Source organism: Mytilus galloprovincialis, chromosome 6 (genome assembly GCF_965363235.1).
Source record: "Mytilus galloprovincialis chromosome 6, xbMytGall1.hap1.1, whole genome shotgun sequence".
Taxonomy (NCBI): Eukaryota; Metazoa; Mollusca; class Bivalvia; order Mytilida; family Mytilidae; genus Mytilus; species Mytilus galloprovincialis.
The window spans coordinates 13103965-13124066 of NC_134843.1; the positions used below are offsets into that span (position 1 = coordinate 13103965).

A 20102-nucleotide genomic window follows, 5' to 3' on the forward strand; every position below is an offset into this window, starting at 1 on the left:
ATTTACATCACAATCTCTAGTCTTCACAAGGGAGATAATAACATTGATATGACAACATCTAGTTGTGATAAGGGAGATAATTACATTGACATGACAATATCTAGTTGTGACAATGAAGATAATAGGGCTCTTCACGGTTAGTTTGGCCATATTGGATAGGGGGCAGATTTTCATAATGGAGGTAAATATAGTGTGAAAAATATGGGAAAGCATGATTAAAACAGAGCAGTTGCTTGGAAACATGCATAGGATTTTCGCATACTTTCATACTATTTTCACCTCTTTCCAGAAAAATCTGCCCCCTATTTAATATGACCGAACTAACCGTGAAGAGCCCTATTACATTGACCTCACAATATCTAGTTGTGACAAGGGAGATAATTACATTGACATCACAATGTCAGGCCGTACGGTGACCTATAGTTGTTAATGTCTGTGTCATTTTGGTCTTTTGTGGATAGTTGTCTCATTGGCAATCATACCACATCTTCTTTTTTATATATCACAATGTATAGTTGTGACAAGGGAGATAATTTACATATACATCACAATATCTAGTCGTGACAAGGGAGGTTATTTTATTGACGACAAAATTTAATTTAGACAAGGGATATAATCAAATTGCCATAACAATATCAAATCTTCAAGAGAGATAACAGAAATCACAATATCTAATGATGACAATGGTGATAATAATTATTAGATTGAGATCACAATATCTAGTCTTGACAAGGGAGATAATTACATAAACATTTATGTAGCAAATCGTGACAAGGGAGCTAACATAGAAATGACAATGGAGAAAATTAGATGGACATCACAATATCAAATCTTGACAAGAGAGATAACAAAGAAGTCAAAATATATAGTCATGACAGATGTGAAAATCAATATACGCTACCTTTTCCTTAAGAATACAGCATTTTAAATAAGAGCAGACAGTTTGGCTTTGCAGTAAAAATAATATGTCTCTTGAAATGGTGACATGTCATTCTGTGAACTGTTTACTTGTCAACTGCAGGTTAAAAATCTGTCTCAGCATGTTGGTCAAGTACAAAGCAGAGTTTATATTCATTATCATGTTCTTGTCCTGAATATGCATTTAATTTGCCACTGGATATCAAAAAGCCATCCATCCATCCATTCAATTTTGACAAGGGAAATAATAACATTGACAACCCAGATAATGGGAGATAATTTGTACATTGACAAAACAATATCTAATTGAGACATAAGAGAAAATAACAATGTCAAATCAATTTCTATATTGTAAAAAGGCAGATCATTTTATTGAAGGGAGATAATTGCATCATTTATACCAAAGCTATTTTATGGGACATGATGTCCATGTATTGCATTTTCTGAGGTGTACAATTTCCTATCCTGTAGATTCTGTTGAGCCATTTACGATGAATTGCAGATTAACAAGAATGTGATGCAGACGATGAACGTAATCATTGAAGGGAGATAATTGCATCATTTATACCAAAGCTATTTTACGGGACATGTCCATGTATTGCATTTTCTGAGGTGTACAATTTCCTATCCTGTAGATTCTGTTGAGCCATTTACGATGAATTGCAGATTAACAAGAATGTGATGCAGACGATGAAAGTAATCCATGTTTCCCTACAGTATGCTATCAGGCAATACAATGTCCAGTAAATACAACATGATGCTGAAGTGCAAATAATTTTGACAAAAAAACACAAATGTTTAGACATCATTTTACTCTATAACCAAGCTATATACATTTAAATATATAAATAACAATCAAATAAATTTACAGTTGGAAAATCATTTCACAATTATATTACTCATTTCATTAAGAATTTATTAAGTTTAACATTTTTGTAACTACAATGAATTTTGTGAATTGCTTTGAATAGTTGTGATCTCCACTCTTTTTTTTAATATTAGCTTTTGAAAGCTTAATGTGTTGATAGTTTTACAATCATTTCTGTTGTCAGCTTTTTATCTGTGGGTTCATTTTCATAATCCAATTTACTGTTTCTTGTAATAATATCATGTTGTAATGGCTGAAATAGAAACATAAATATTGAACATAATTGTACTGAAAGATGTAGTACACAAAATCACTCTGCATACTGATGAGGGCTGTTCAATTAAAACATACATTGGACCTAGGCAAGGCACTTTGAAATCTCAACAAATGGTATGTCAGGTAGAGTGAAAATGTAGGTGAAATTCTACATTTGTCCTTATGGGTTGTTTCTTTATTATTAAAGAATTTAGAGGCCTCCCTGGCCGAGACATCTATTACTAGCCTGTCAACACCAAGGTTGTGAATCTGAATTTTGCACAGAGCAGGTGCACTGGACTCCAATCTTAATTGACCAGGATTGTCAGTTTTCCTATTGAAGGTCAGTGGTCATCTCTGGGTACTCTGGTTTACTCCACAAATAAACACTAATCAATCTTAAAGTGATAGGATTTTATAAGGAATAGAAGGAGATGTGTGCTATTCCTTTTTCATCAACTTTTGGTGGTTAAGGTAAAATCAACTCTTATTCTTTGGGGGATAATGAGGCCATGGTTTCCTCAAACTTTTGTAAGGGATCATAATGGTATCATTTCATCCAAGTTAATAGAAAGCAGTTTAAATTCAGAAAGAGCAACACAATGGGTGCCACTAGAGTAACAGACACTGCTTATCCTTCCAGAATACCTGTAGGTTAGTTGTTTTTTAAAGTTTGTGTAGCTTTTACTTCAGTTTTCTGATATGTATTTTGTGATTTTTCATTTTTCAATGCTTGCTTGATGTTTATAATTGTAAAGCTCATTTGTCCTTTGTCAAGAAACCCTACAATCTGATCAAACTTCATTATTCAGTCAAAGTTAAGCCAAAGAATAGTTATGGACCAATCTATTATATATTCAGTGAAGTTTGGATGTTTGACAAGAAACATTTACAAAATGGCTTCAACAATTAATTTGTATGAGTATTCAGCTGGTTTCATTGATGGAAGAGGCCCTACTGGCCCATCAAGAGCCCAACAGTTCACCAAGATATTTGGTAGGATTCATGTTGCTAAATCTCTAGTTTTTGATGTTTTGTTGACTGCTGGTGTTTTTTCTGATTAACCTCTATTGAAAATGTTGTTAATACTTAACGAACTCATAGATACCTTGCTATTCCTTTGAATGTTCTCAGTTTCTGTGCAAATTCATCAATATCTACAGAGTTCTCAAAATCACCAGCACATGCACAATACCTCGCCATGTTGTCCTCTTTAACCTAAATATTTAAAAGAATATTGGTTAATAAAATAAGTTGTTTCTTTAAGGTGCAGCCCCCCTACCCTCATCAACAATGAAGGTCTTTTAAATATACTATAAAAGGTAGGATGCTCATAGATTCAAAATTAACACAAAGATTTATCAAACTTGTCAAGGTATGCAGGTCAAAGTCACTTAATTGTTAACAATCAATCAGCTATTTCAGTGAAAAATATGACTGACATACCATAATACACATAGTATTTGAACATAAACTGTTTTATTCATAAACATAATGAAAAAATAAACTAGAGGCTGTAAAGAGCCTGTGCCGCTCACCTCGGTCTATGTGAATATTAAACAAAGGACATGCATGGATTCATGACAAAATTGTGTTCTGGTGATAGTGATGTGTTTGTAGATTTTACTTTACTGAACATTATTGCTGCTTACAATTATTTCTATCCATAATGAAATTGGCCCAGTAGTTTGAGGAAAATCTTTTGTAAAAATTTACTATAAAAGTGCAATAACTCCTTAAGGGGTCAATTGACCATTTTGTTCATGTTGACTTATTTGAAGGTCTTCCTTTGCTGTACATTATTGCTGTTTACAGTTTATCTCTACCGGTATCTATAAAAATATTCAAGATAATAACAAACAAGAGGCTGTCACAACGACAGCAAACCGGATTTATTAACATTTATTTGAGTATTGGCAATAATAACACAAGAACCATAACTGATGAACGGTGAAAGTGAAAATCGTCAATATCAAATTTGACCTCCATTTTGTCATCAGTATCAACATATTAAAATTTGAAAGAGCTTAGGTTGAATGGTTCATGAGCAAATGCAACAACATGAATGGAAACACCATTTTTTGATCTTTCAAGAACCATAACTCCTGAACGGTAAAAGTCAAAATCGACATTATTAAACTTGACCTCCATTTTGTCATCAGTAACAACATATTAAAATTTGAAAAGCTTTGGTTGAACAGTTCATGAGTAAATGCAAGGACACGACTGGAAACGCCATTTTTCAATCTTTCAAGAACCATAACTCCTGAACGGTAAAAGTCAAAATTGTCATTCTTGAACTTGACCTCCATTTAGTCATCAGTAACAACATAATAAAATTTGAAAAGTTTTGGTTGAACAGTTCATGAGTAAATGCAAGGACACGACTGGAAACACCATTTTTCAATCTTTCAAGAACCATAACTCCTGAACGGTAAAAGTCAAAATCGTCATTCTTGAACTTGACCTCCATTTAGTCATCAGTAACAACATAATAAAATTTGGGAAGCTTTGGTTGAACAGTTCATGTGTAAATGCACGGACACGACTGGAAACGCCATTTTTCAATCTTTCAAGAACCAAAACTCCTGAACAGTGAAAGTCAAAATCGTCATTCTTAAACTTGACCTCCATTTTGTCATCAGTAACAACATATTAAAATTTGGGAAGCTTTGGTTGAACAGTTCATGCGTAAATGCACGGACACAACTGGAAACACCATTTTTCAATCTTTCAAGAACCATAACTCCTGAACAGTAAAAGTCAAAATCGTCATTCTTAAACTTGACCTCCATTTTGTCATCTGACAGTAACAACATATTAAAATTTGGGAAGCTTTGGTTGAACAGTTCATGCGTAAATGTATAACCAGTATATTTTAGGTACAAGAATGTTAAAATGTGGAATTCAAAGATTTGTATAATTTAGTATTAGTTAAGATATTTAGCACTAGCTTAAGAAATAATTTACTTGATAAATATTTAATATAAATCTTCACAATTTTAGATAAGTGTAAAGCAAATTATTATGTAATCCTCTGAGGGCTAAATTGACAATAGAGAATTAAGGATTAAAGAAGTGTTATATATACAAAAAGGATTTCTTACTTTTTAAGATGATTTAGGTTATGTCACAAAGACTTGATATTTGGGAAATAGATAAACTAGTATTATTATGTAAATTAGCTATTTGAGTATTAATGTTATGTTAATTAAATAATGAAAAACAATATATATTAGTTGACCATGTGGTAGTAAGGGACAGTCATGTATTAGACTTGTATTCTGAGACTTGCCTTATAGTCACGTATTGGACACTTGTGTTATAGACTTGGATTTATATTAGACATACTGTTTTATTATGTCTCATGAACTTATGTGATTATTGTGATTATTGTGATTGATAAACTATTATACTGAATGCTGATTTAATAAACATTATATATTGAACTTTGAATCTGTGTTACGTTAACATGTATTCAAATGAAAGCTACCAGCTAGTTCCCCCAACCTAGCAAGATGAGTAACCAGGTCAGGAACGAGCATAGTACTGGCCTTGGTTATACGTGGCGGAGTGACCCAGCTTTCCGGTACTGAGGAGGGATACATGTAGGATGCAAACCTGAATACAAAGACAAGAGTCAGCATATCTCCATATAGGAAACAGTGCATTTTCCTGAGTGTGCAGAGGTGAGTCAACCTTTTATTTATGATCTTATATGACACCAAATCTTTAAATTTTACTTTATTTTGTGATTAAAGTTATCAAGATCTTTTAATAGGATTTTCCCTCTAAAAAGACTCAACATGTCTAATTCAGTTTATCCTGACCCCTCCTTAGCTCTAATAGCCCCCCTTTCTAAAAATATTATACATTTGCAATTAGGTAATAAAACAGTTGATTCGTTAGTTGATACAGGTGCTTCAATTTCTTGTATATCATTAAAATGTTTACAAAAATGTTTGAAAAACATCAAAATACAAAAAAGTACACAATCTGGAATTTTTACCGCTTGTGGTATGAGCTATCCTATTTTAGGAAAAGTAGATGTTGAATTAAATATAGATGATTTAATTATATATCAAGAATTAACAGTGCTTGAGAATTTGACCTTCAATATAATTTTAGGAATAGACTTTCTAAAAGCTAATAAAGCTCACATAAATTTTGAAAATAATACCTTAGCAATTCAAGAAAATCTATTGAATGTACCTTTAAATAATATAGAGACTATGAATGAACATTATGCACATGTAAAAACTATAGCAGTAGAAGTTATTCCCCACACTGTGAAATTATTATACCTGTTAGGCTTTCTGTAAGGCATCGCAATAACAGTACAGTTATTCTTGAACCAAACTTTTCAAATGATATTAAAAATTTGGTTGGTTCAAAAGTGGTAGTAAATGTACAAAATGGAAAGGCTTTGTACAGAATTCTAAATCCTACTGGATTAAGCATAACATTACATAGGAATAAGAAAGTAGCCAAGGCTTTTGAAGTAGACAAAAATGGTATTTTTGCCTTAAATGATAATGATTCAATAAATAAATCTATTAAAGTTAATAAATATCAAAATGTTGAAAAAGAGTTGGGAATAAAAATGAATGAAAACTTAAATGCAAATCAAAGAAAACAGTTAACTGAACTCTTGACAAGGAATAGAAACGTTTTTGCTAAAGACATTACAGAGTTGGGTAAAACTAGTTACCACTATCACAGAATTGATACAGGTAATGCGCCACCTGTACAATCAATGCCCTACAGGCAAACACCACAAATGAGGGAAGAAACAGAAAAACATATTGATATCATGTTAAAAAATGACATTATAGAAGAATCAAACTCTCCATGGTCATCCCCAATTGTATTAGTTCGCAAAAAGAAAAGTAATATGGATGCAAAACAAGAGTATAGGTTCGCGGTAGACTATCGTAGGCTCAATAAATGCACATTAAGGGCAAAATTTAGTATTCCTAGGATAGATGATGTTTTCGACACAGTTGCTAATTCAAAAGCTGTAATATATTCAGTACTGGATCTCATGAGTGGATTTTTTCAGACACCCCTAGATCCAGAAACAAAACACAAATCTGCATTTGTAACACACCAAGGTATTTACCAATTCAAAAGAATGAGTTTTGGGTTAACAAATGCACCAATGGCTTTTCAAATGCTCATGACAAAAGTTTTAAAAGAATTGAACTGGAAAGTTGCTTTAGTATACATAGACGACATTTTGATTTTTAGTAAAAATTTTGAAGAACATTTAAAACATTTACAATTAGTTTTTGACAAATTAAAACAAGCAAATCTTACACTTAATCCAACAAAATGCCATTTTGCAAAAGAAGAAGTACACTATTTAGGTCATATTTTGTCCAAAAATGGTATTAAAGTAAACCCTGAAAAAACATCTGCTGTGCAAACATACCCAATACCTAAAAATATAAAACAGCTTCGCAGTTTCTTAGGATTATGTAATTATTACAGAAAATTTGTGCACAACTACTCAAAAATTGTAACTCCACTTACACAATTAACTCAGAAAAATAAGAAATTTATCTGGACACAAGATTGTCAAGCAGCTTTCGAAACATTGAAGCACAGCCTTGTCTCAGCTCCAATCTTAGTGTTCCCAGACTTTGATAAACCATTTGTGTTGTCAGTGGATGCATCAGATTATGCTATTGGCTATGTTCTTGGACAACAAAATCCAAACACAAAACTTGAACATGTCGTAGCTTATGGGGGTAGATCTTTAAACAAAAATGAACAAAAATGGCACATAAATGAAAAAGAAGGGTTAGCACTAAAAGAGGGAATTAAACATTTTAATCCATATTTGGCCACAAACAAATTTACAGTTTATACAGATAATATTACAGTTCGTTGGATAGATACAATAAAAAATATACAAGGGAGACTGGGTAGATGGGCACTTGAACTTCAAGGATATGACTTCGAAATAATGCATAGACCTGGGAAGAAAAATAATGCAGATGCCCTGTCAAGAAGAGAGTATGAAAAGATAGGCCCAGAAAATTTTCCGCAGAATGAAATTGAACAAACAGTTGCAGCCATGAGCAATAAGAAGTACGAAATCATAACATTTGATTATAAAGGAGATGACGAACAGCAACCAAACATTCTTACAATAACAGATACTGGTAATGAGGATGATGAAACATTAGAAAACATTGACCCAGAACAGTTTAAGAAACGTAAAACATTTCGGCACCTTCAAAGACATTGCCCAGATTTTGTTGAAATTTTTAGTTACAAATTAGAAGGCCAATTACCTCAAGAAAGACAGAAAGCTAGACAACTGGATGCGAAAGCCTTCCATTATGAAATTGATAATGGCATACTTTATCATTTTTTTAATGCAAGGTCAAGAAGTCTACCAAAAGGCCAGAACATGGTTAAGCAGCTGGCAATACCAAGAACCCTACGGAAGGAGGTACTAGAAGCTTTCCATGATAATATTGTTGGATGTCACCAAGGAGAAGAAAGGACATATGAAGCTGTACGTCAACGATATTACTGGCCAAACATGTATACAGATATCAAGACATACATTAAGACCTGTGAAATCTGCCAAAGATCTAAAAGAAATACACACAGCCATCCATTGCCATTGAAACCAATGCCAATAGAAGAAGTTTTTTCAAGATGGCACATGGATATTTTAGAACTCCCAGAGACTCCAGAAAAATATTGCTATTTATTGTTGGTGGTTGATAGCGGATCCAAATGGTGTGAAGCTTTTCCCATGAGAACACAAGAAGCAACAGAAGTAGCCAACATCCTGTTTAGAGAGATAATTGCCCGTTTTGGTGCACCACGCTGTATTGTATCTGATCAAGGTGCCAATTTTCTTTCAAAGCTTGTTGCAGCTTTATGTGAGCTTCTCCAAATCAAACGCCACTATACAAGTTCATATCATCCACAAACAAATGCAGCATGTGAACGGATGAACTCATTCATTGTCCAATCTTTGAGAGCTCAACTGGAAAAACAGACAGATTGGCCAAACTATATAGCACCTATAATGATGGCTTATAGAATGACACCAGCTACTCAGTCTACACCTTTTCACCTTCTCTTTGGACAAGAAATGAGAGCACCTATTGATGTTGCCTTAATTCCAAAGTCAACATTGCCTAAAAACCACAGAGAATACCTCAATAAATTTATTAAGGACCTCCTATTAACAAGGGATGTTGCTGCAGAAAACACAAAAAGAGCACAAGCAAAATACAAAACACAGCATGACAAAAGAGCAGTAAAACCCACATATTTACCTGGTGACAAAGTAATGCTATTTTGTAAAAAGGTTAAAAAAGGTGAAAGTCCAAAATTAAAAGTTAGGTGGACAGGCCCATTTACAATAACAAACCTTGGACCCCAAGACTGTAATACTTTTAAGCTAAGAAGGGACAGCGATAACAAAATCTCAAAGAAATTAGTTAATGCAAGTCGTCTGAAAGTATTCAACAGTAAAACAGACCGCCCTGACTACCTCCTAGATGATAATGATGATCTATTTGAAGAAGATGAGGATGCTGAAGATGAAAATCAACAAGTCCAGAATGAAAACACAGAGAATCGAACACAAGACACAATGTCTAATTCTCAACCCAAAAATGCACCCAGGAATAATCAAAACAAAACTGATCAATCTAAAAATTCAAAGCAAAGTAAAAAAGTGCTTCCTGACAATTTAAATGAAAAGCAAAATACAAATAAAACTGCTCAACAAGCTACAACAGAAATACAAATTACACCTGATGATGTTGAAAAAATTATATCATCGGCATGGGTAAACAAGAAACTATGCTACAAAATAAAAATTAAAAACATGTCAAAAACAGAATGGGTACACCAAGATAAAATCCCAGAAAATATGAGAAGAGAATTTCATGAAAACAGAACGCATACTGGTAAAAAGAGGAAAAGACCATTACTAGAAAACAAACATAAATTTTTTGAACCTTCAAATGAACCACAAAATGTAACTGCAATAGACCAAAACAATGATGTAAAATATAAACAAAGACCAAAAATAAATTGGGATAAATTTCCAGTGCAAGCTGTTAAACTAGAAAATAACAGATTTTTTGTCAAAACCATATTGAGAAATAGTAGAATATCACATTATCAACCTTTAAACAGAGTAAATGGGGAAGATCAGCATGCTTTTACAAATTTGCTTGCTTATTTTTATGGTGACCAGTTTTATAACATTTTGTTGACCCTTACAGGGAATTCACAAACAAAAGATATGGGACCAGCATGTTTTGTTACAGGCTCTCACATTACACATTTTAAAATAGAAAATAATGTCCCAAAATGTTTCATACACTATGAGCAAAAACATATATATGATCCAGAATGGGTGCCTTTTGAAACTTGTCCCCCAGGACTTCTTAAAATTTTTCAAGATAAATATGAAGATGAGTGGATGAGATGTTATAACTAAAGATATTCAAGTAGTGTTATAAGCATTCATAAATGCAATGTAACAATGCTTATTCTTTTGTATCGTTGAAAAGTGTTATTTTTGTTCTGAATTTCTGGTTAAAGTACACAATTTTCAGAAGTTATAGTGTCTGTTAATTTAATCCTGCTGGACAAATGTATTCAATACATTAGTAGTTCTTTCTATTAGATCCTTAAATATTGCAGGTAAACGGCACATCTACTGATGTACTTTTAAACCAATTTTAATCAGATTATACAAAATGTACTTTATCAATGATACAAATAGAACTATCAAGTGGTCCCTATACATACATTGTATATAGGCATCACTATTTTTGAGCTGTGTTTTTTTATTATTATGACTTAAAAGATTTTAGCTAAAGAGATAAAATAATTAAGGAATACTTAATAAGGAAGTACAAAATAAACTGGCATACAGTTGCTAAGTATAATTTAGAAATAAGAAGAGAAAGTATAGGAAATTAAGATAAAATATAAAAGGAAGAGAATTAGAAATTCTTACATGTAGATTGTTATTTATGGTAATATTTACAAATAGGTAGTTCAGTTACTGGCCTAAAATTGTGGTATTCTTGTGAATATTTAAGAGATAAATAAAGAAAAAAAATCCCTCGATTCAAATGAATTAATTATAATAAGAGATAAGGGTTAATTGGTGTCATGTATGATTATGATATTGGTTGCACTTACATTCATGAAGTAACCTACCAATGGTGGACCCACAGATAAAGAAATGGTGGACCCACAAAATAATGAAATGGTGGACCCCACAATGATGAAATGGTGGACCCACAAAATGATGAAATGGTGGACCCCACAATGATGAAATGGTGGACCCACAAAATGATGAAATGGTGGACCCAAAAAAGATGAAATGGTTGACCCACAAAATGATGAAATGGTGGACCCATAGAAGTGACCATATTGTGCTTTTAAAAGTTAATGAAGACAAACAATGATGGACATATAATATTTTATCTAGTGAAAATTTATTTAATATTATAGGAACTAATTAGCAGAGATTTGTGATATATATAATATATATATAGTGACATTTTTATAACCGTACATGAATAGTAATGAAGATTAAGAGACAATAAAGTTAAAACTTGAACCAGAAATATATAAACATTAATCAGTAAAAACTATCAACTATGTGTTTCCCCAAAAATGATGTTAACATGGAATATGACGATTGTGCTCAAGAACAAATATATTGCCTATATATATGTATTGAATATGTTTTTTTTTAAAAACCAAAAACAAACAGTTATTATTGCTTATTGATATGTTTGCTTATGATATAATGGATATTGTTTTGTGTTTCAGTTATATTAATTAGATAATTACATACTTATGGGTTAGGCATAAAGTAATTTTATTTTTTAAGAATAATATTTATGATATGATTACTAATATTTTTAACTTGTAGCTGATGACCGATATGGATAAATCATTGATAATCTTATATTTCAGCGGTATTGTATATATATATGTTGCTATTTTTTATGCCCCTTATGCACCCAGAAATACTTCATGAAGTATGCAATGAGCTCATTGTAGTTAATTATGTAAGAGTTGGACTTGTCAATATTAGTGAACTTCAGAGAACTTCCCTGATATGGACAATCTAAACTTGACCATTCCCCAAACCAAGAACATGTATATATAGTTATATTTTATTTACAGGAATCAGTCGTGTAATTCTTGCTATATAATATATGTGTAAAATATTGTATTTTTTTATTATGCATTTAGTATTTTAATTGAAGATTGCAGGAGCAATCTTGGCGACGAAGGGAAGGGTATAACCAGTATATTTTAGGTACAAGAATGTTAAAATGTGGAATTCAAAGATTTGTATAATTTAGTATTAGTTAAGATATTTAGCACTAGCTTAAGAAATAATTTACTTGATAAATATTTAATATAAATCTTCACAATTTTAGATAAGTGTAAAGCAAATTATTATGTAATCCTCTGAGGGCTAAATTGACAATAGAGAATTAAGGATTAAAGAAGTGTTATATATACAAAAAGGATTTCTTACTTTTTAAGATGATTTAGGTTATGTCACAAAGACTTGATATTTGGGAAATAGATAAACTAGTATTATTATGTAAATTAGCTATTTGAGTATTAATGTTATGTTAATTAAATAATGAAAAACAATATATATTAGTTGACCATGTGGTAGTAAGGGACAGTCATGTATTAGACTTGTATTCTGAGACTTGCCTTATAGTCACGTATTGGACACTTGTGTTATAGACTTGGATTTATATTAGACATACTGTTTTATTATGTCTCATGAACTTATGTGATTATTGTGATTATTGTGATTGATAAACTATTATACTGAATGCTGATTTAATAAACATTATATATTGAACTTTGAATCTGTGTTACGTTAACATGTATTCAAATGAAAGCTACCAGCTAGTTCCCCCAACCTAGCAAGATGAGTAACCAGGTCAGGAACGAGCATAGTACTGGCCTTGGTTATAAATGCACGAACACAACTTGAAACGCCATTTTTCAATCTTTCAAGAACCATAACTCCTAAACGGTAAAAGTCAAAATCGTCATTCTTGAACTTGACCTTCATTTTGTTGTCAGTAACAGCATATCAAAATTTTAAAAGCTTTGGATGAACGGTTCATGAGTTAATGCACGGACAACATTTGGTTGCCGCCCGCCCGACTGCCCGCCGTACATCCTCAAATCAATACCCGATATTTTTGTCACAAAAATCCGGTTAAAAACGGCAAAATTTCCTAAAAATAACTAATTCAGGGGCAGCAACCCAACAATAGGTTGTCTGATTCATCTGAAAATTTCAGGGCAGATAGATCTTGACCTGATTAAAAAATTTACGCCTGTCAGATTTGCTCTCAATGCTTTGTTTCAGAGATATAAGCCAAAATCTACATTTTACCCCTATGTTCTATTTTTAGCCATGGCAGCCATCTTGGTTGGTTGGCCAGGTCATCAGAGACATTTTTTAAACTAGACACCCCAATGATGATTGTGGCCAAGTGTGGTCAAATTTGGCCCTATAGTTTCAGAGGAGAAGATTTTTGTAAAAGTTAACAATGTTAACAATGATGACGGACACCAAGTGATGAGAAAAGTTCACTTGTCCCTTTGTGCCAGGTGAGCTAAAAAGAATGCCTAGGCTTAGTTCTTGCCAGCTTAATCGAATATATCTGAATAGGATATTGAACGCTTTTTTGAAAAATATAATTCTATTTGTATGGCAGATATTGGTTGTTTCTATAAACTTGATTCACTTTTATAAAGTCAGGAAAATTTAGCACTTCTCATATTTTTTGTCTTTCGGCTGATGTATCATTGACATATATTGACCTTAAGAAATTAAATTGGGGTATATTACTTTGTACACTTTTGAATTTTGTAGTGCATAAATATTCCTGCCTTACTTTAAAAACAAATTACAGCCAATTTCATTGAGTGTGTAAGGAAAGGTATAATCCTTGGTTAGCTTGCTTGTTAGCTTAACTGTGAAGTCATTATTAGGTAAGGTATACTACCATGCTTTTGAAGTCTAGGTTGATTATCTGTCAGACTAGTCTACTCTTAAAGGAGGGTAGTTTACCTAACATAATAATGCCTTCACAGTTCAGCTAACAAGCAAGCTGACTAAGGATTTCAACTTTCCCTATGTAATGGTTATGTAATCTTAATATGAAAACCTTACCCCTTGACACTTAGTACACTTTAAGTCTTGTAGCACATAACCCATAGACTTCCGGTGTATGGAATCTAATAAGTTCTGTTCTATCTCTGTTATATCATAGACATTGTGGCACTGGATACAGGACCATGGACACCTGAAAAAACCATGACTTATATATATATATAACATTCTGATTGGGTTATATCATATACATTGTGGCACTGGATACAGGAACATGGACACCTGAAAAAACCATGACTTATATATAACATTCTGATTGGGTTATATCATAGACATTACGGCACTGGATACAGGACCATGGACACCTGAAAAACACCATGACATATATATAACATTCTGATTGGGTTATATCATACACATTGTGGCACTGGATACAGGACCATGGACACCTGAGAAAGGCATGACTAATATATAACATTTTGATTGGGTTATATCAAAGACATTGTGGCACTGGATACAGGACCATGGACACCTGAAAAAACCATGACTTATATATAACATTCTGATTGGGTTATATCAAAGACATTGTGGCATTGGATACAGGACCATGGACACCTGAAATAAACATGACTTATATATAACATTCTGTTTGGGTTACTGTAGATTCATTATTATTTGTTGGATACCAATTTTCGTTGGTAGAGGTAAACCACGTATTCAAATGTTCAACGAATAACATATTTTCAATAGGCTTTGTAGACAGAGTTGGCATAACCATGAAATCAAATATCCATAAATATGCAAATTTTCAGCAATCCACGAAAATAAATGAATCTACAGTATATGATAGATGTTGTGGCACTGGATACCGGACCATGGACACCTGAAAAAGGCATGACTTATATATATAGCATTCTGTTTGGTTTATATATACATTTTATACAGGACCATAAACAGCTGAAACAAGTGGCAAACATCCACTCCATAAGAACTACAGACAAAACTTAGTTCTCTAAGGATAAGAGTTATCTGCTACACCATGACACTGATAGAAAAGCAATTATGAAAACAAAAATTGGTTCTGTCAGAAAGCTGAAAACAGAGAAAACTATCTACCTAGTTCACAACTTGACTTCACAAGAAAACAATATAAATACTAATGATCCTGGTTGAAAATAGATGTAATTTTTAATTCAACCAAATATTCAAAATGTGTGTGTGTGGGGGGGGGGGGGGGGGGGGTTCTAATATACACAAGATCATACCATAACCTTGATAGTCTGACATTTGACCTCTGACTCATTATCTTACCCAGTTCCATCTTTGTTCATATATGGATCTCTACAAAGGTCAAGGTCTCTGACGTGGTTACAGTGTTTACAGATGACCTCTGTAAGGACATGGGAAAGACAAGGATCCTTGAATTGTGATTCTTCTGAAAACTCTCCAAGTCCAATCAACTTCAACAAATCTCTTTTCATCTTGGTCACTTGAAGGTTTATGTTGCTGTCTAATGACAGTACCTGTTTGATACAAAAGTTTTGATCATTAGAATGTTACAACTAACATTGATGTGGTTAAAACCTTGATATTAACTTTGTTAATGTTTGAATTGTCACCCAACAAACAATTTTTTAATAGTGGCCCGAGTGTCAATAACCACTTTCAACAATTATGTTTATATTTTAAACAAGACTGTGTCCATAGTACATGGATGTCCTACTCACACTATCGTTTTCTATGTTTAGTGGACATTGAAATTGGGGTAAAAAATCTAATGTGGCATTGAAATGAGAAATATATCATAGGAAACATGTGTACTGAGTTTCAAGTTGATTGGACTTCATCAAAAATTTATAAGGGTTCCGCGGAACCCAGTGTCTCGCCTACTTTTGCTGTTAATCACACACTCATCAAAAATGATGAAAAAAATCAATAAAATTATTCCTCTCGATACTATCTTTTGATTGTGAGAAGCTTCTGTCCAAGTTTGGTAAAAATCCAGGCTATTTTAAGAATCTTAAAAATGTTTTAAATACTTTAACTGCAGACTGTATGTTATGTTAACTGGAAGAAAAACTAAGTCCATTTATAAGTAAAATACGGGAAAAATGGAATTTTATTTTTACAAAATTTACTTCTGGATACTATCTCCTGATCATAAACAAGCTTCTGGCCAAGTTTCTTACAATTCCAGGATAGTTTAAGAAAGTTATTAAAATTTTAAAAACTTTAACCACAGAGTGAATGTAATGTTTCCTGGCAGAAAAAACTAAGTCCATTTATAAGTAAAATACGGGAAAAATGGAATTTTATTTTTACAAAATTTATTTCTGGATACTATCTCCTGATCATAAACAAGCTTCTGGCCAAGTTTTGTACATTTCCAGGATAGTTTAAGAAAGTTATTAAAATTTTAAAAACTTTAACCACAGAGTGAATGTAATGTTTCCTGGCAGAAAAAAACTAAGTCCATTTATAAGTAAAATACGGAAAAAATGAAATTTTATTTTTACAAAATTTACTTCTGGATACTATCTTATGAACATAAACAAGCTTCTGTCCAAGTTTCGTACAATTCAAGGATAGTTTAAGAAAGTTATTAAAATTTCAAAAACTTTAACCACAGAGTGAATATTTGTGGACGACGCCGACGGAATGAAGGATCGCTATGTCTCGCTTTTTCGACTAAAGTCGAAGGCTCGACAAAAACCACCTTGACTAAAAAATTTAACCTGAAGCAGGACAGACAGAAGAATGAACAGATGCACAGACCAGAAAACATAATGCCCATAAATGGGGCATAAAAATAATTCATCATAGAAGCCAAATTCAGCAATTATTGTATGAAGGGGATAACATGTCATTTGTTCTCTCAAGGCTGAATATCTATTATCAAGGCTAATATACAAAATTGAATGGTAACATAGAATTATAATTTGTTTGGCACAGGTATTTTGCAAATAGCCACAACAATGTATGTAAAGTGGGCAACTAATTTTTGAAACGAGGGAAGAGTAAGGATAAGCAATGTTTTACTGGTGTTAGGGGGAGGCAATAAAGTATTTTACCTTTCACATTGGTCTAAAAATTCAAACTTGATTTTAAGCTGTAGATGTGTCTCTCATGGTTGAAATGGAGTGCAATGAGATAAACTCTTTACCTTATATGTAGTTTTTACAAATTCTTTAATGGATTCTTTACCAATAGGTTGCATTTCTGTAAATATCGACAATGAATTTCCCGTAGGAACTCCTTTTACAGCTAAAACTGTACCACTTTTACTATGAAGTTTAGAAAAAAATTATATCCCAGAATTGAAAGTTCATATGCACTACTATTTTTTTCAAAGGTCAAAATATAGGGCTGTGCAGCATATTTTCAAAGTTTATATTCCCAGTGATCGGGAAGGACGTGCGCCCTGCGCCTATAGCGCATATCGACCAGAAATGGCACATAGAGTGACTTATGTAAGCGCCCACGTGGCGCACGATATTTTCACTTCGTTTCGATACGTTTAGATATCGTCAAATGGATTTCCGATCGTTTTCCGTGCCGCCATGTGTGTGTACACAACTGTGTAATGTTCCTCCAATGATAGGAGCACCTATATATTTTTGGGACGTCTGGGGTGTTTTCCTATGGAAATAATAGAACTATGGGATGTAACTGATTACCCAAAAAAACGTAATTAACCATCATTCATGATATGATTTTTTACTTTAAATTTGTGAAATTTAGCTAGTACAGACGAGATTTGTTTCTAATTATTATCTTTTTATTTAGTTCAGCTTGCTATTATTTTGATTGAAAACCCCAAAGCCTTTTTATGAATATAGTTTTTGTCTCCATAAAAGGCGACTAACTGTCCTTGTCACTTTTTGGTCTTTGTCTTGTTTTGACATTTTGTAAACATGCCTTCAGCGAATTGTTGTTTTGTTTTATCAATTAATGATATTCTCCACTGTTATTGTTGTCATCGTGATGAAGAAATAATAATACAAGAAGTGCAGAGAAAATGCCAGAAACGTCCTCTAATACGGAACGTCGGGAATAAGTATGGTATCGACGAAGACCCAAATTTAATGTAAACAAAAACATGAACATGAACAAGACAACAGTACCAGTAGAAACATTGTAAATAAAGGTTATCTTAAATATTGTCTGGTTTGGAAGAAGATATTTACATTCTTTGAAATTGAAATAACAAAATCACAGGCACAATATTCATGATATTATTTAGAATCATAAAGGTAAGTACCACCATCTCTTTGCCGAGATATACACTTTTTATTTTTTTCACTGTAGTCAATTCAAATGGCCCATTTATTTGACAACATGGCCCATTATTTCTTAAAATGGCCCTTAAATTTAATTTTGAGGGGCCCTGGGCCCATAGAGAAAAAATCCTTCCAGATCACTGTATTCCCCAAACTTCTAAGAGTTTAAACTTACACAAAAATTATGTGCTACCACTACCTTGACTTCAGGTTGACCACAGGTTTCAATTTGACAGTTATGCATATGTATATTTACTGGTAACATTCCCAAAATATGTCTCTACGAGATGAAACATATAGATCATATCTGGGAACCAGTACAAGAATAAAATTAATCATCTATGAATATTACATATCTCCTCAAAAGAGGCATGGTTTGAGAAACAGCTGTATTTACTAAGTGCGACCTATAGATGATTCTGAGGGTTAAGGAGTGTGCTGTTATATAATACATTTGTAACTTACCTTACATATAGCTTTTACAAATTCTAATGCTGGATTTTTAAGCTGTAGATGCGAGCCTGGTGGCTGAGGAAATTCAGCAGCTATTGTGTTTCTACTTCCTGATAACTTCTTGTTGATTTTCTGAGTAATTCTGAAAATATAAACATTAATTTTACAGAGATATGCTATCTGTGTAATGTAAGGACAGAAGTCTGTAATTGTTAACATTGTCAATAGCATTTCTAGGTCTCAGGGTCCACTTCAATACTTAATTCATAGGGGTGTCACTGGGGTCTGTTACTGCACCCTTTTCATATATTGCATATGTAAAAATGTACCCTTTTCCGATGCATTGGTTGGGTTTGATGTGGTGTGCTGTATAAATATTTTGAGAATATTTGAGAATGGGAATTGGGAATGTGTTAAAGAGACAACAACCCCGACCAAAAAGCAGATAACAGTTCAAAGGCCACAAATGGTCTTCAACACAGCGATAAAATCCAGCATACAAAGGCGGATTTTAGCTGGCCCCTAAACAAAATGTGTACTACAGTAGTTCAATGAAAATGTTAACTTACGGTGAGACTTTCAACTGTGAAAAATAAAATGGCTTTTTAAATACAATTAGAACTTTATTGACCTTATCAAATATTTCTGATAGTTTTCCGCAACTATTCATTTTTTCAAGCTGGAAAATGTGATCTATTCCAGCGGTAGTCCTATCACCTTGTAAATAGGATAGAACAGTTGAAAAGATAACAACTTACGCAAACATTTGTTGTGCTAAATCACCCTGAATGAGATCCTGAGCAAATGATACTGATGATGGTGTGGTTTCAGGTGGTACTACAGGTGTCTACAATAAAAATATGATATTATAAAGTGTTGTAATGTCATTTTTTTATTTACAATATTTATATAGCGCATTATCTAACAAGAATGTGTCCACAGTACACGGATGCCCCACTCGCACACTCATTTTCTATGTTCAGTGGACCATGAAATAGGGGTCAAAATTATAATTTTGCATTCAAATTAGAAAGATCAATCATAGGAAACATGTTACTAAGTTTCAAGTTGAATGGATTTCAACTTCATCAAAAACTACCTTGACCAAAAACATTAACCTGAAGCTGGACAGACGAACAAACAAATGGACGAACCTACG

The 20102-nt window shown here is 32.9% G+C and overlaps 1 protein-coding gene across 5 annotated transcripts in view; it reads right to left on the minus strand.

The window, feature by feature from the left end:
• Window positions 1-1713: 1713 nt before the first annotated feature.
• The window catches only part of LOC143078980 (DNA polymerase epsilon catalytic subunit A-like), an 80636-nt gene continuing 62247 nt past the window's right edge, over window positions 1714-20102 (minus strand). For 3 of the 5 annotated variants that reach the window (XM_076254060.1, XM_076254063.1, XM_076254065.1), the window contains 6 exons: window positions 19702-19790; window positions 18956-19085; window positions 15522-15733; window positions 14271-14403; window positions 3150-3259; window positions 1714-2039 (listed from right to left, as the gene is read on the minus strand). In XM_076254060.1, the coding sequence (XP_076110175.1) occupies window positions 1967-2039; window positions 3150-3259; window positions 14271-14403; window positions 15522-15733; window positions 18956-19085; window positions 19702-19790 (747 nt within the window). In that variant the 3' untranslated portion in view covers window positions 1714-1966. Of the gene's footprint in view, window positions 2040-3149; window positions 3260-14270; window positions 14404-14600; window positions 14743-15029; window positions 15094-15521; window positions 15734-18955; window positions 19086-19701; window positions 19791-20102 lie in introns of those variants that run through there. The other 2 variants (XM_076254061.1, XM_076254062.1) reach the window with 2 other exon arrangements.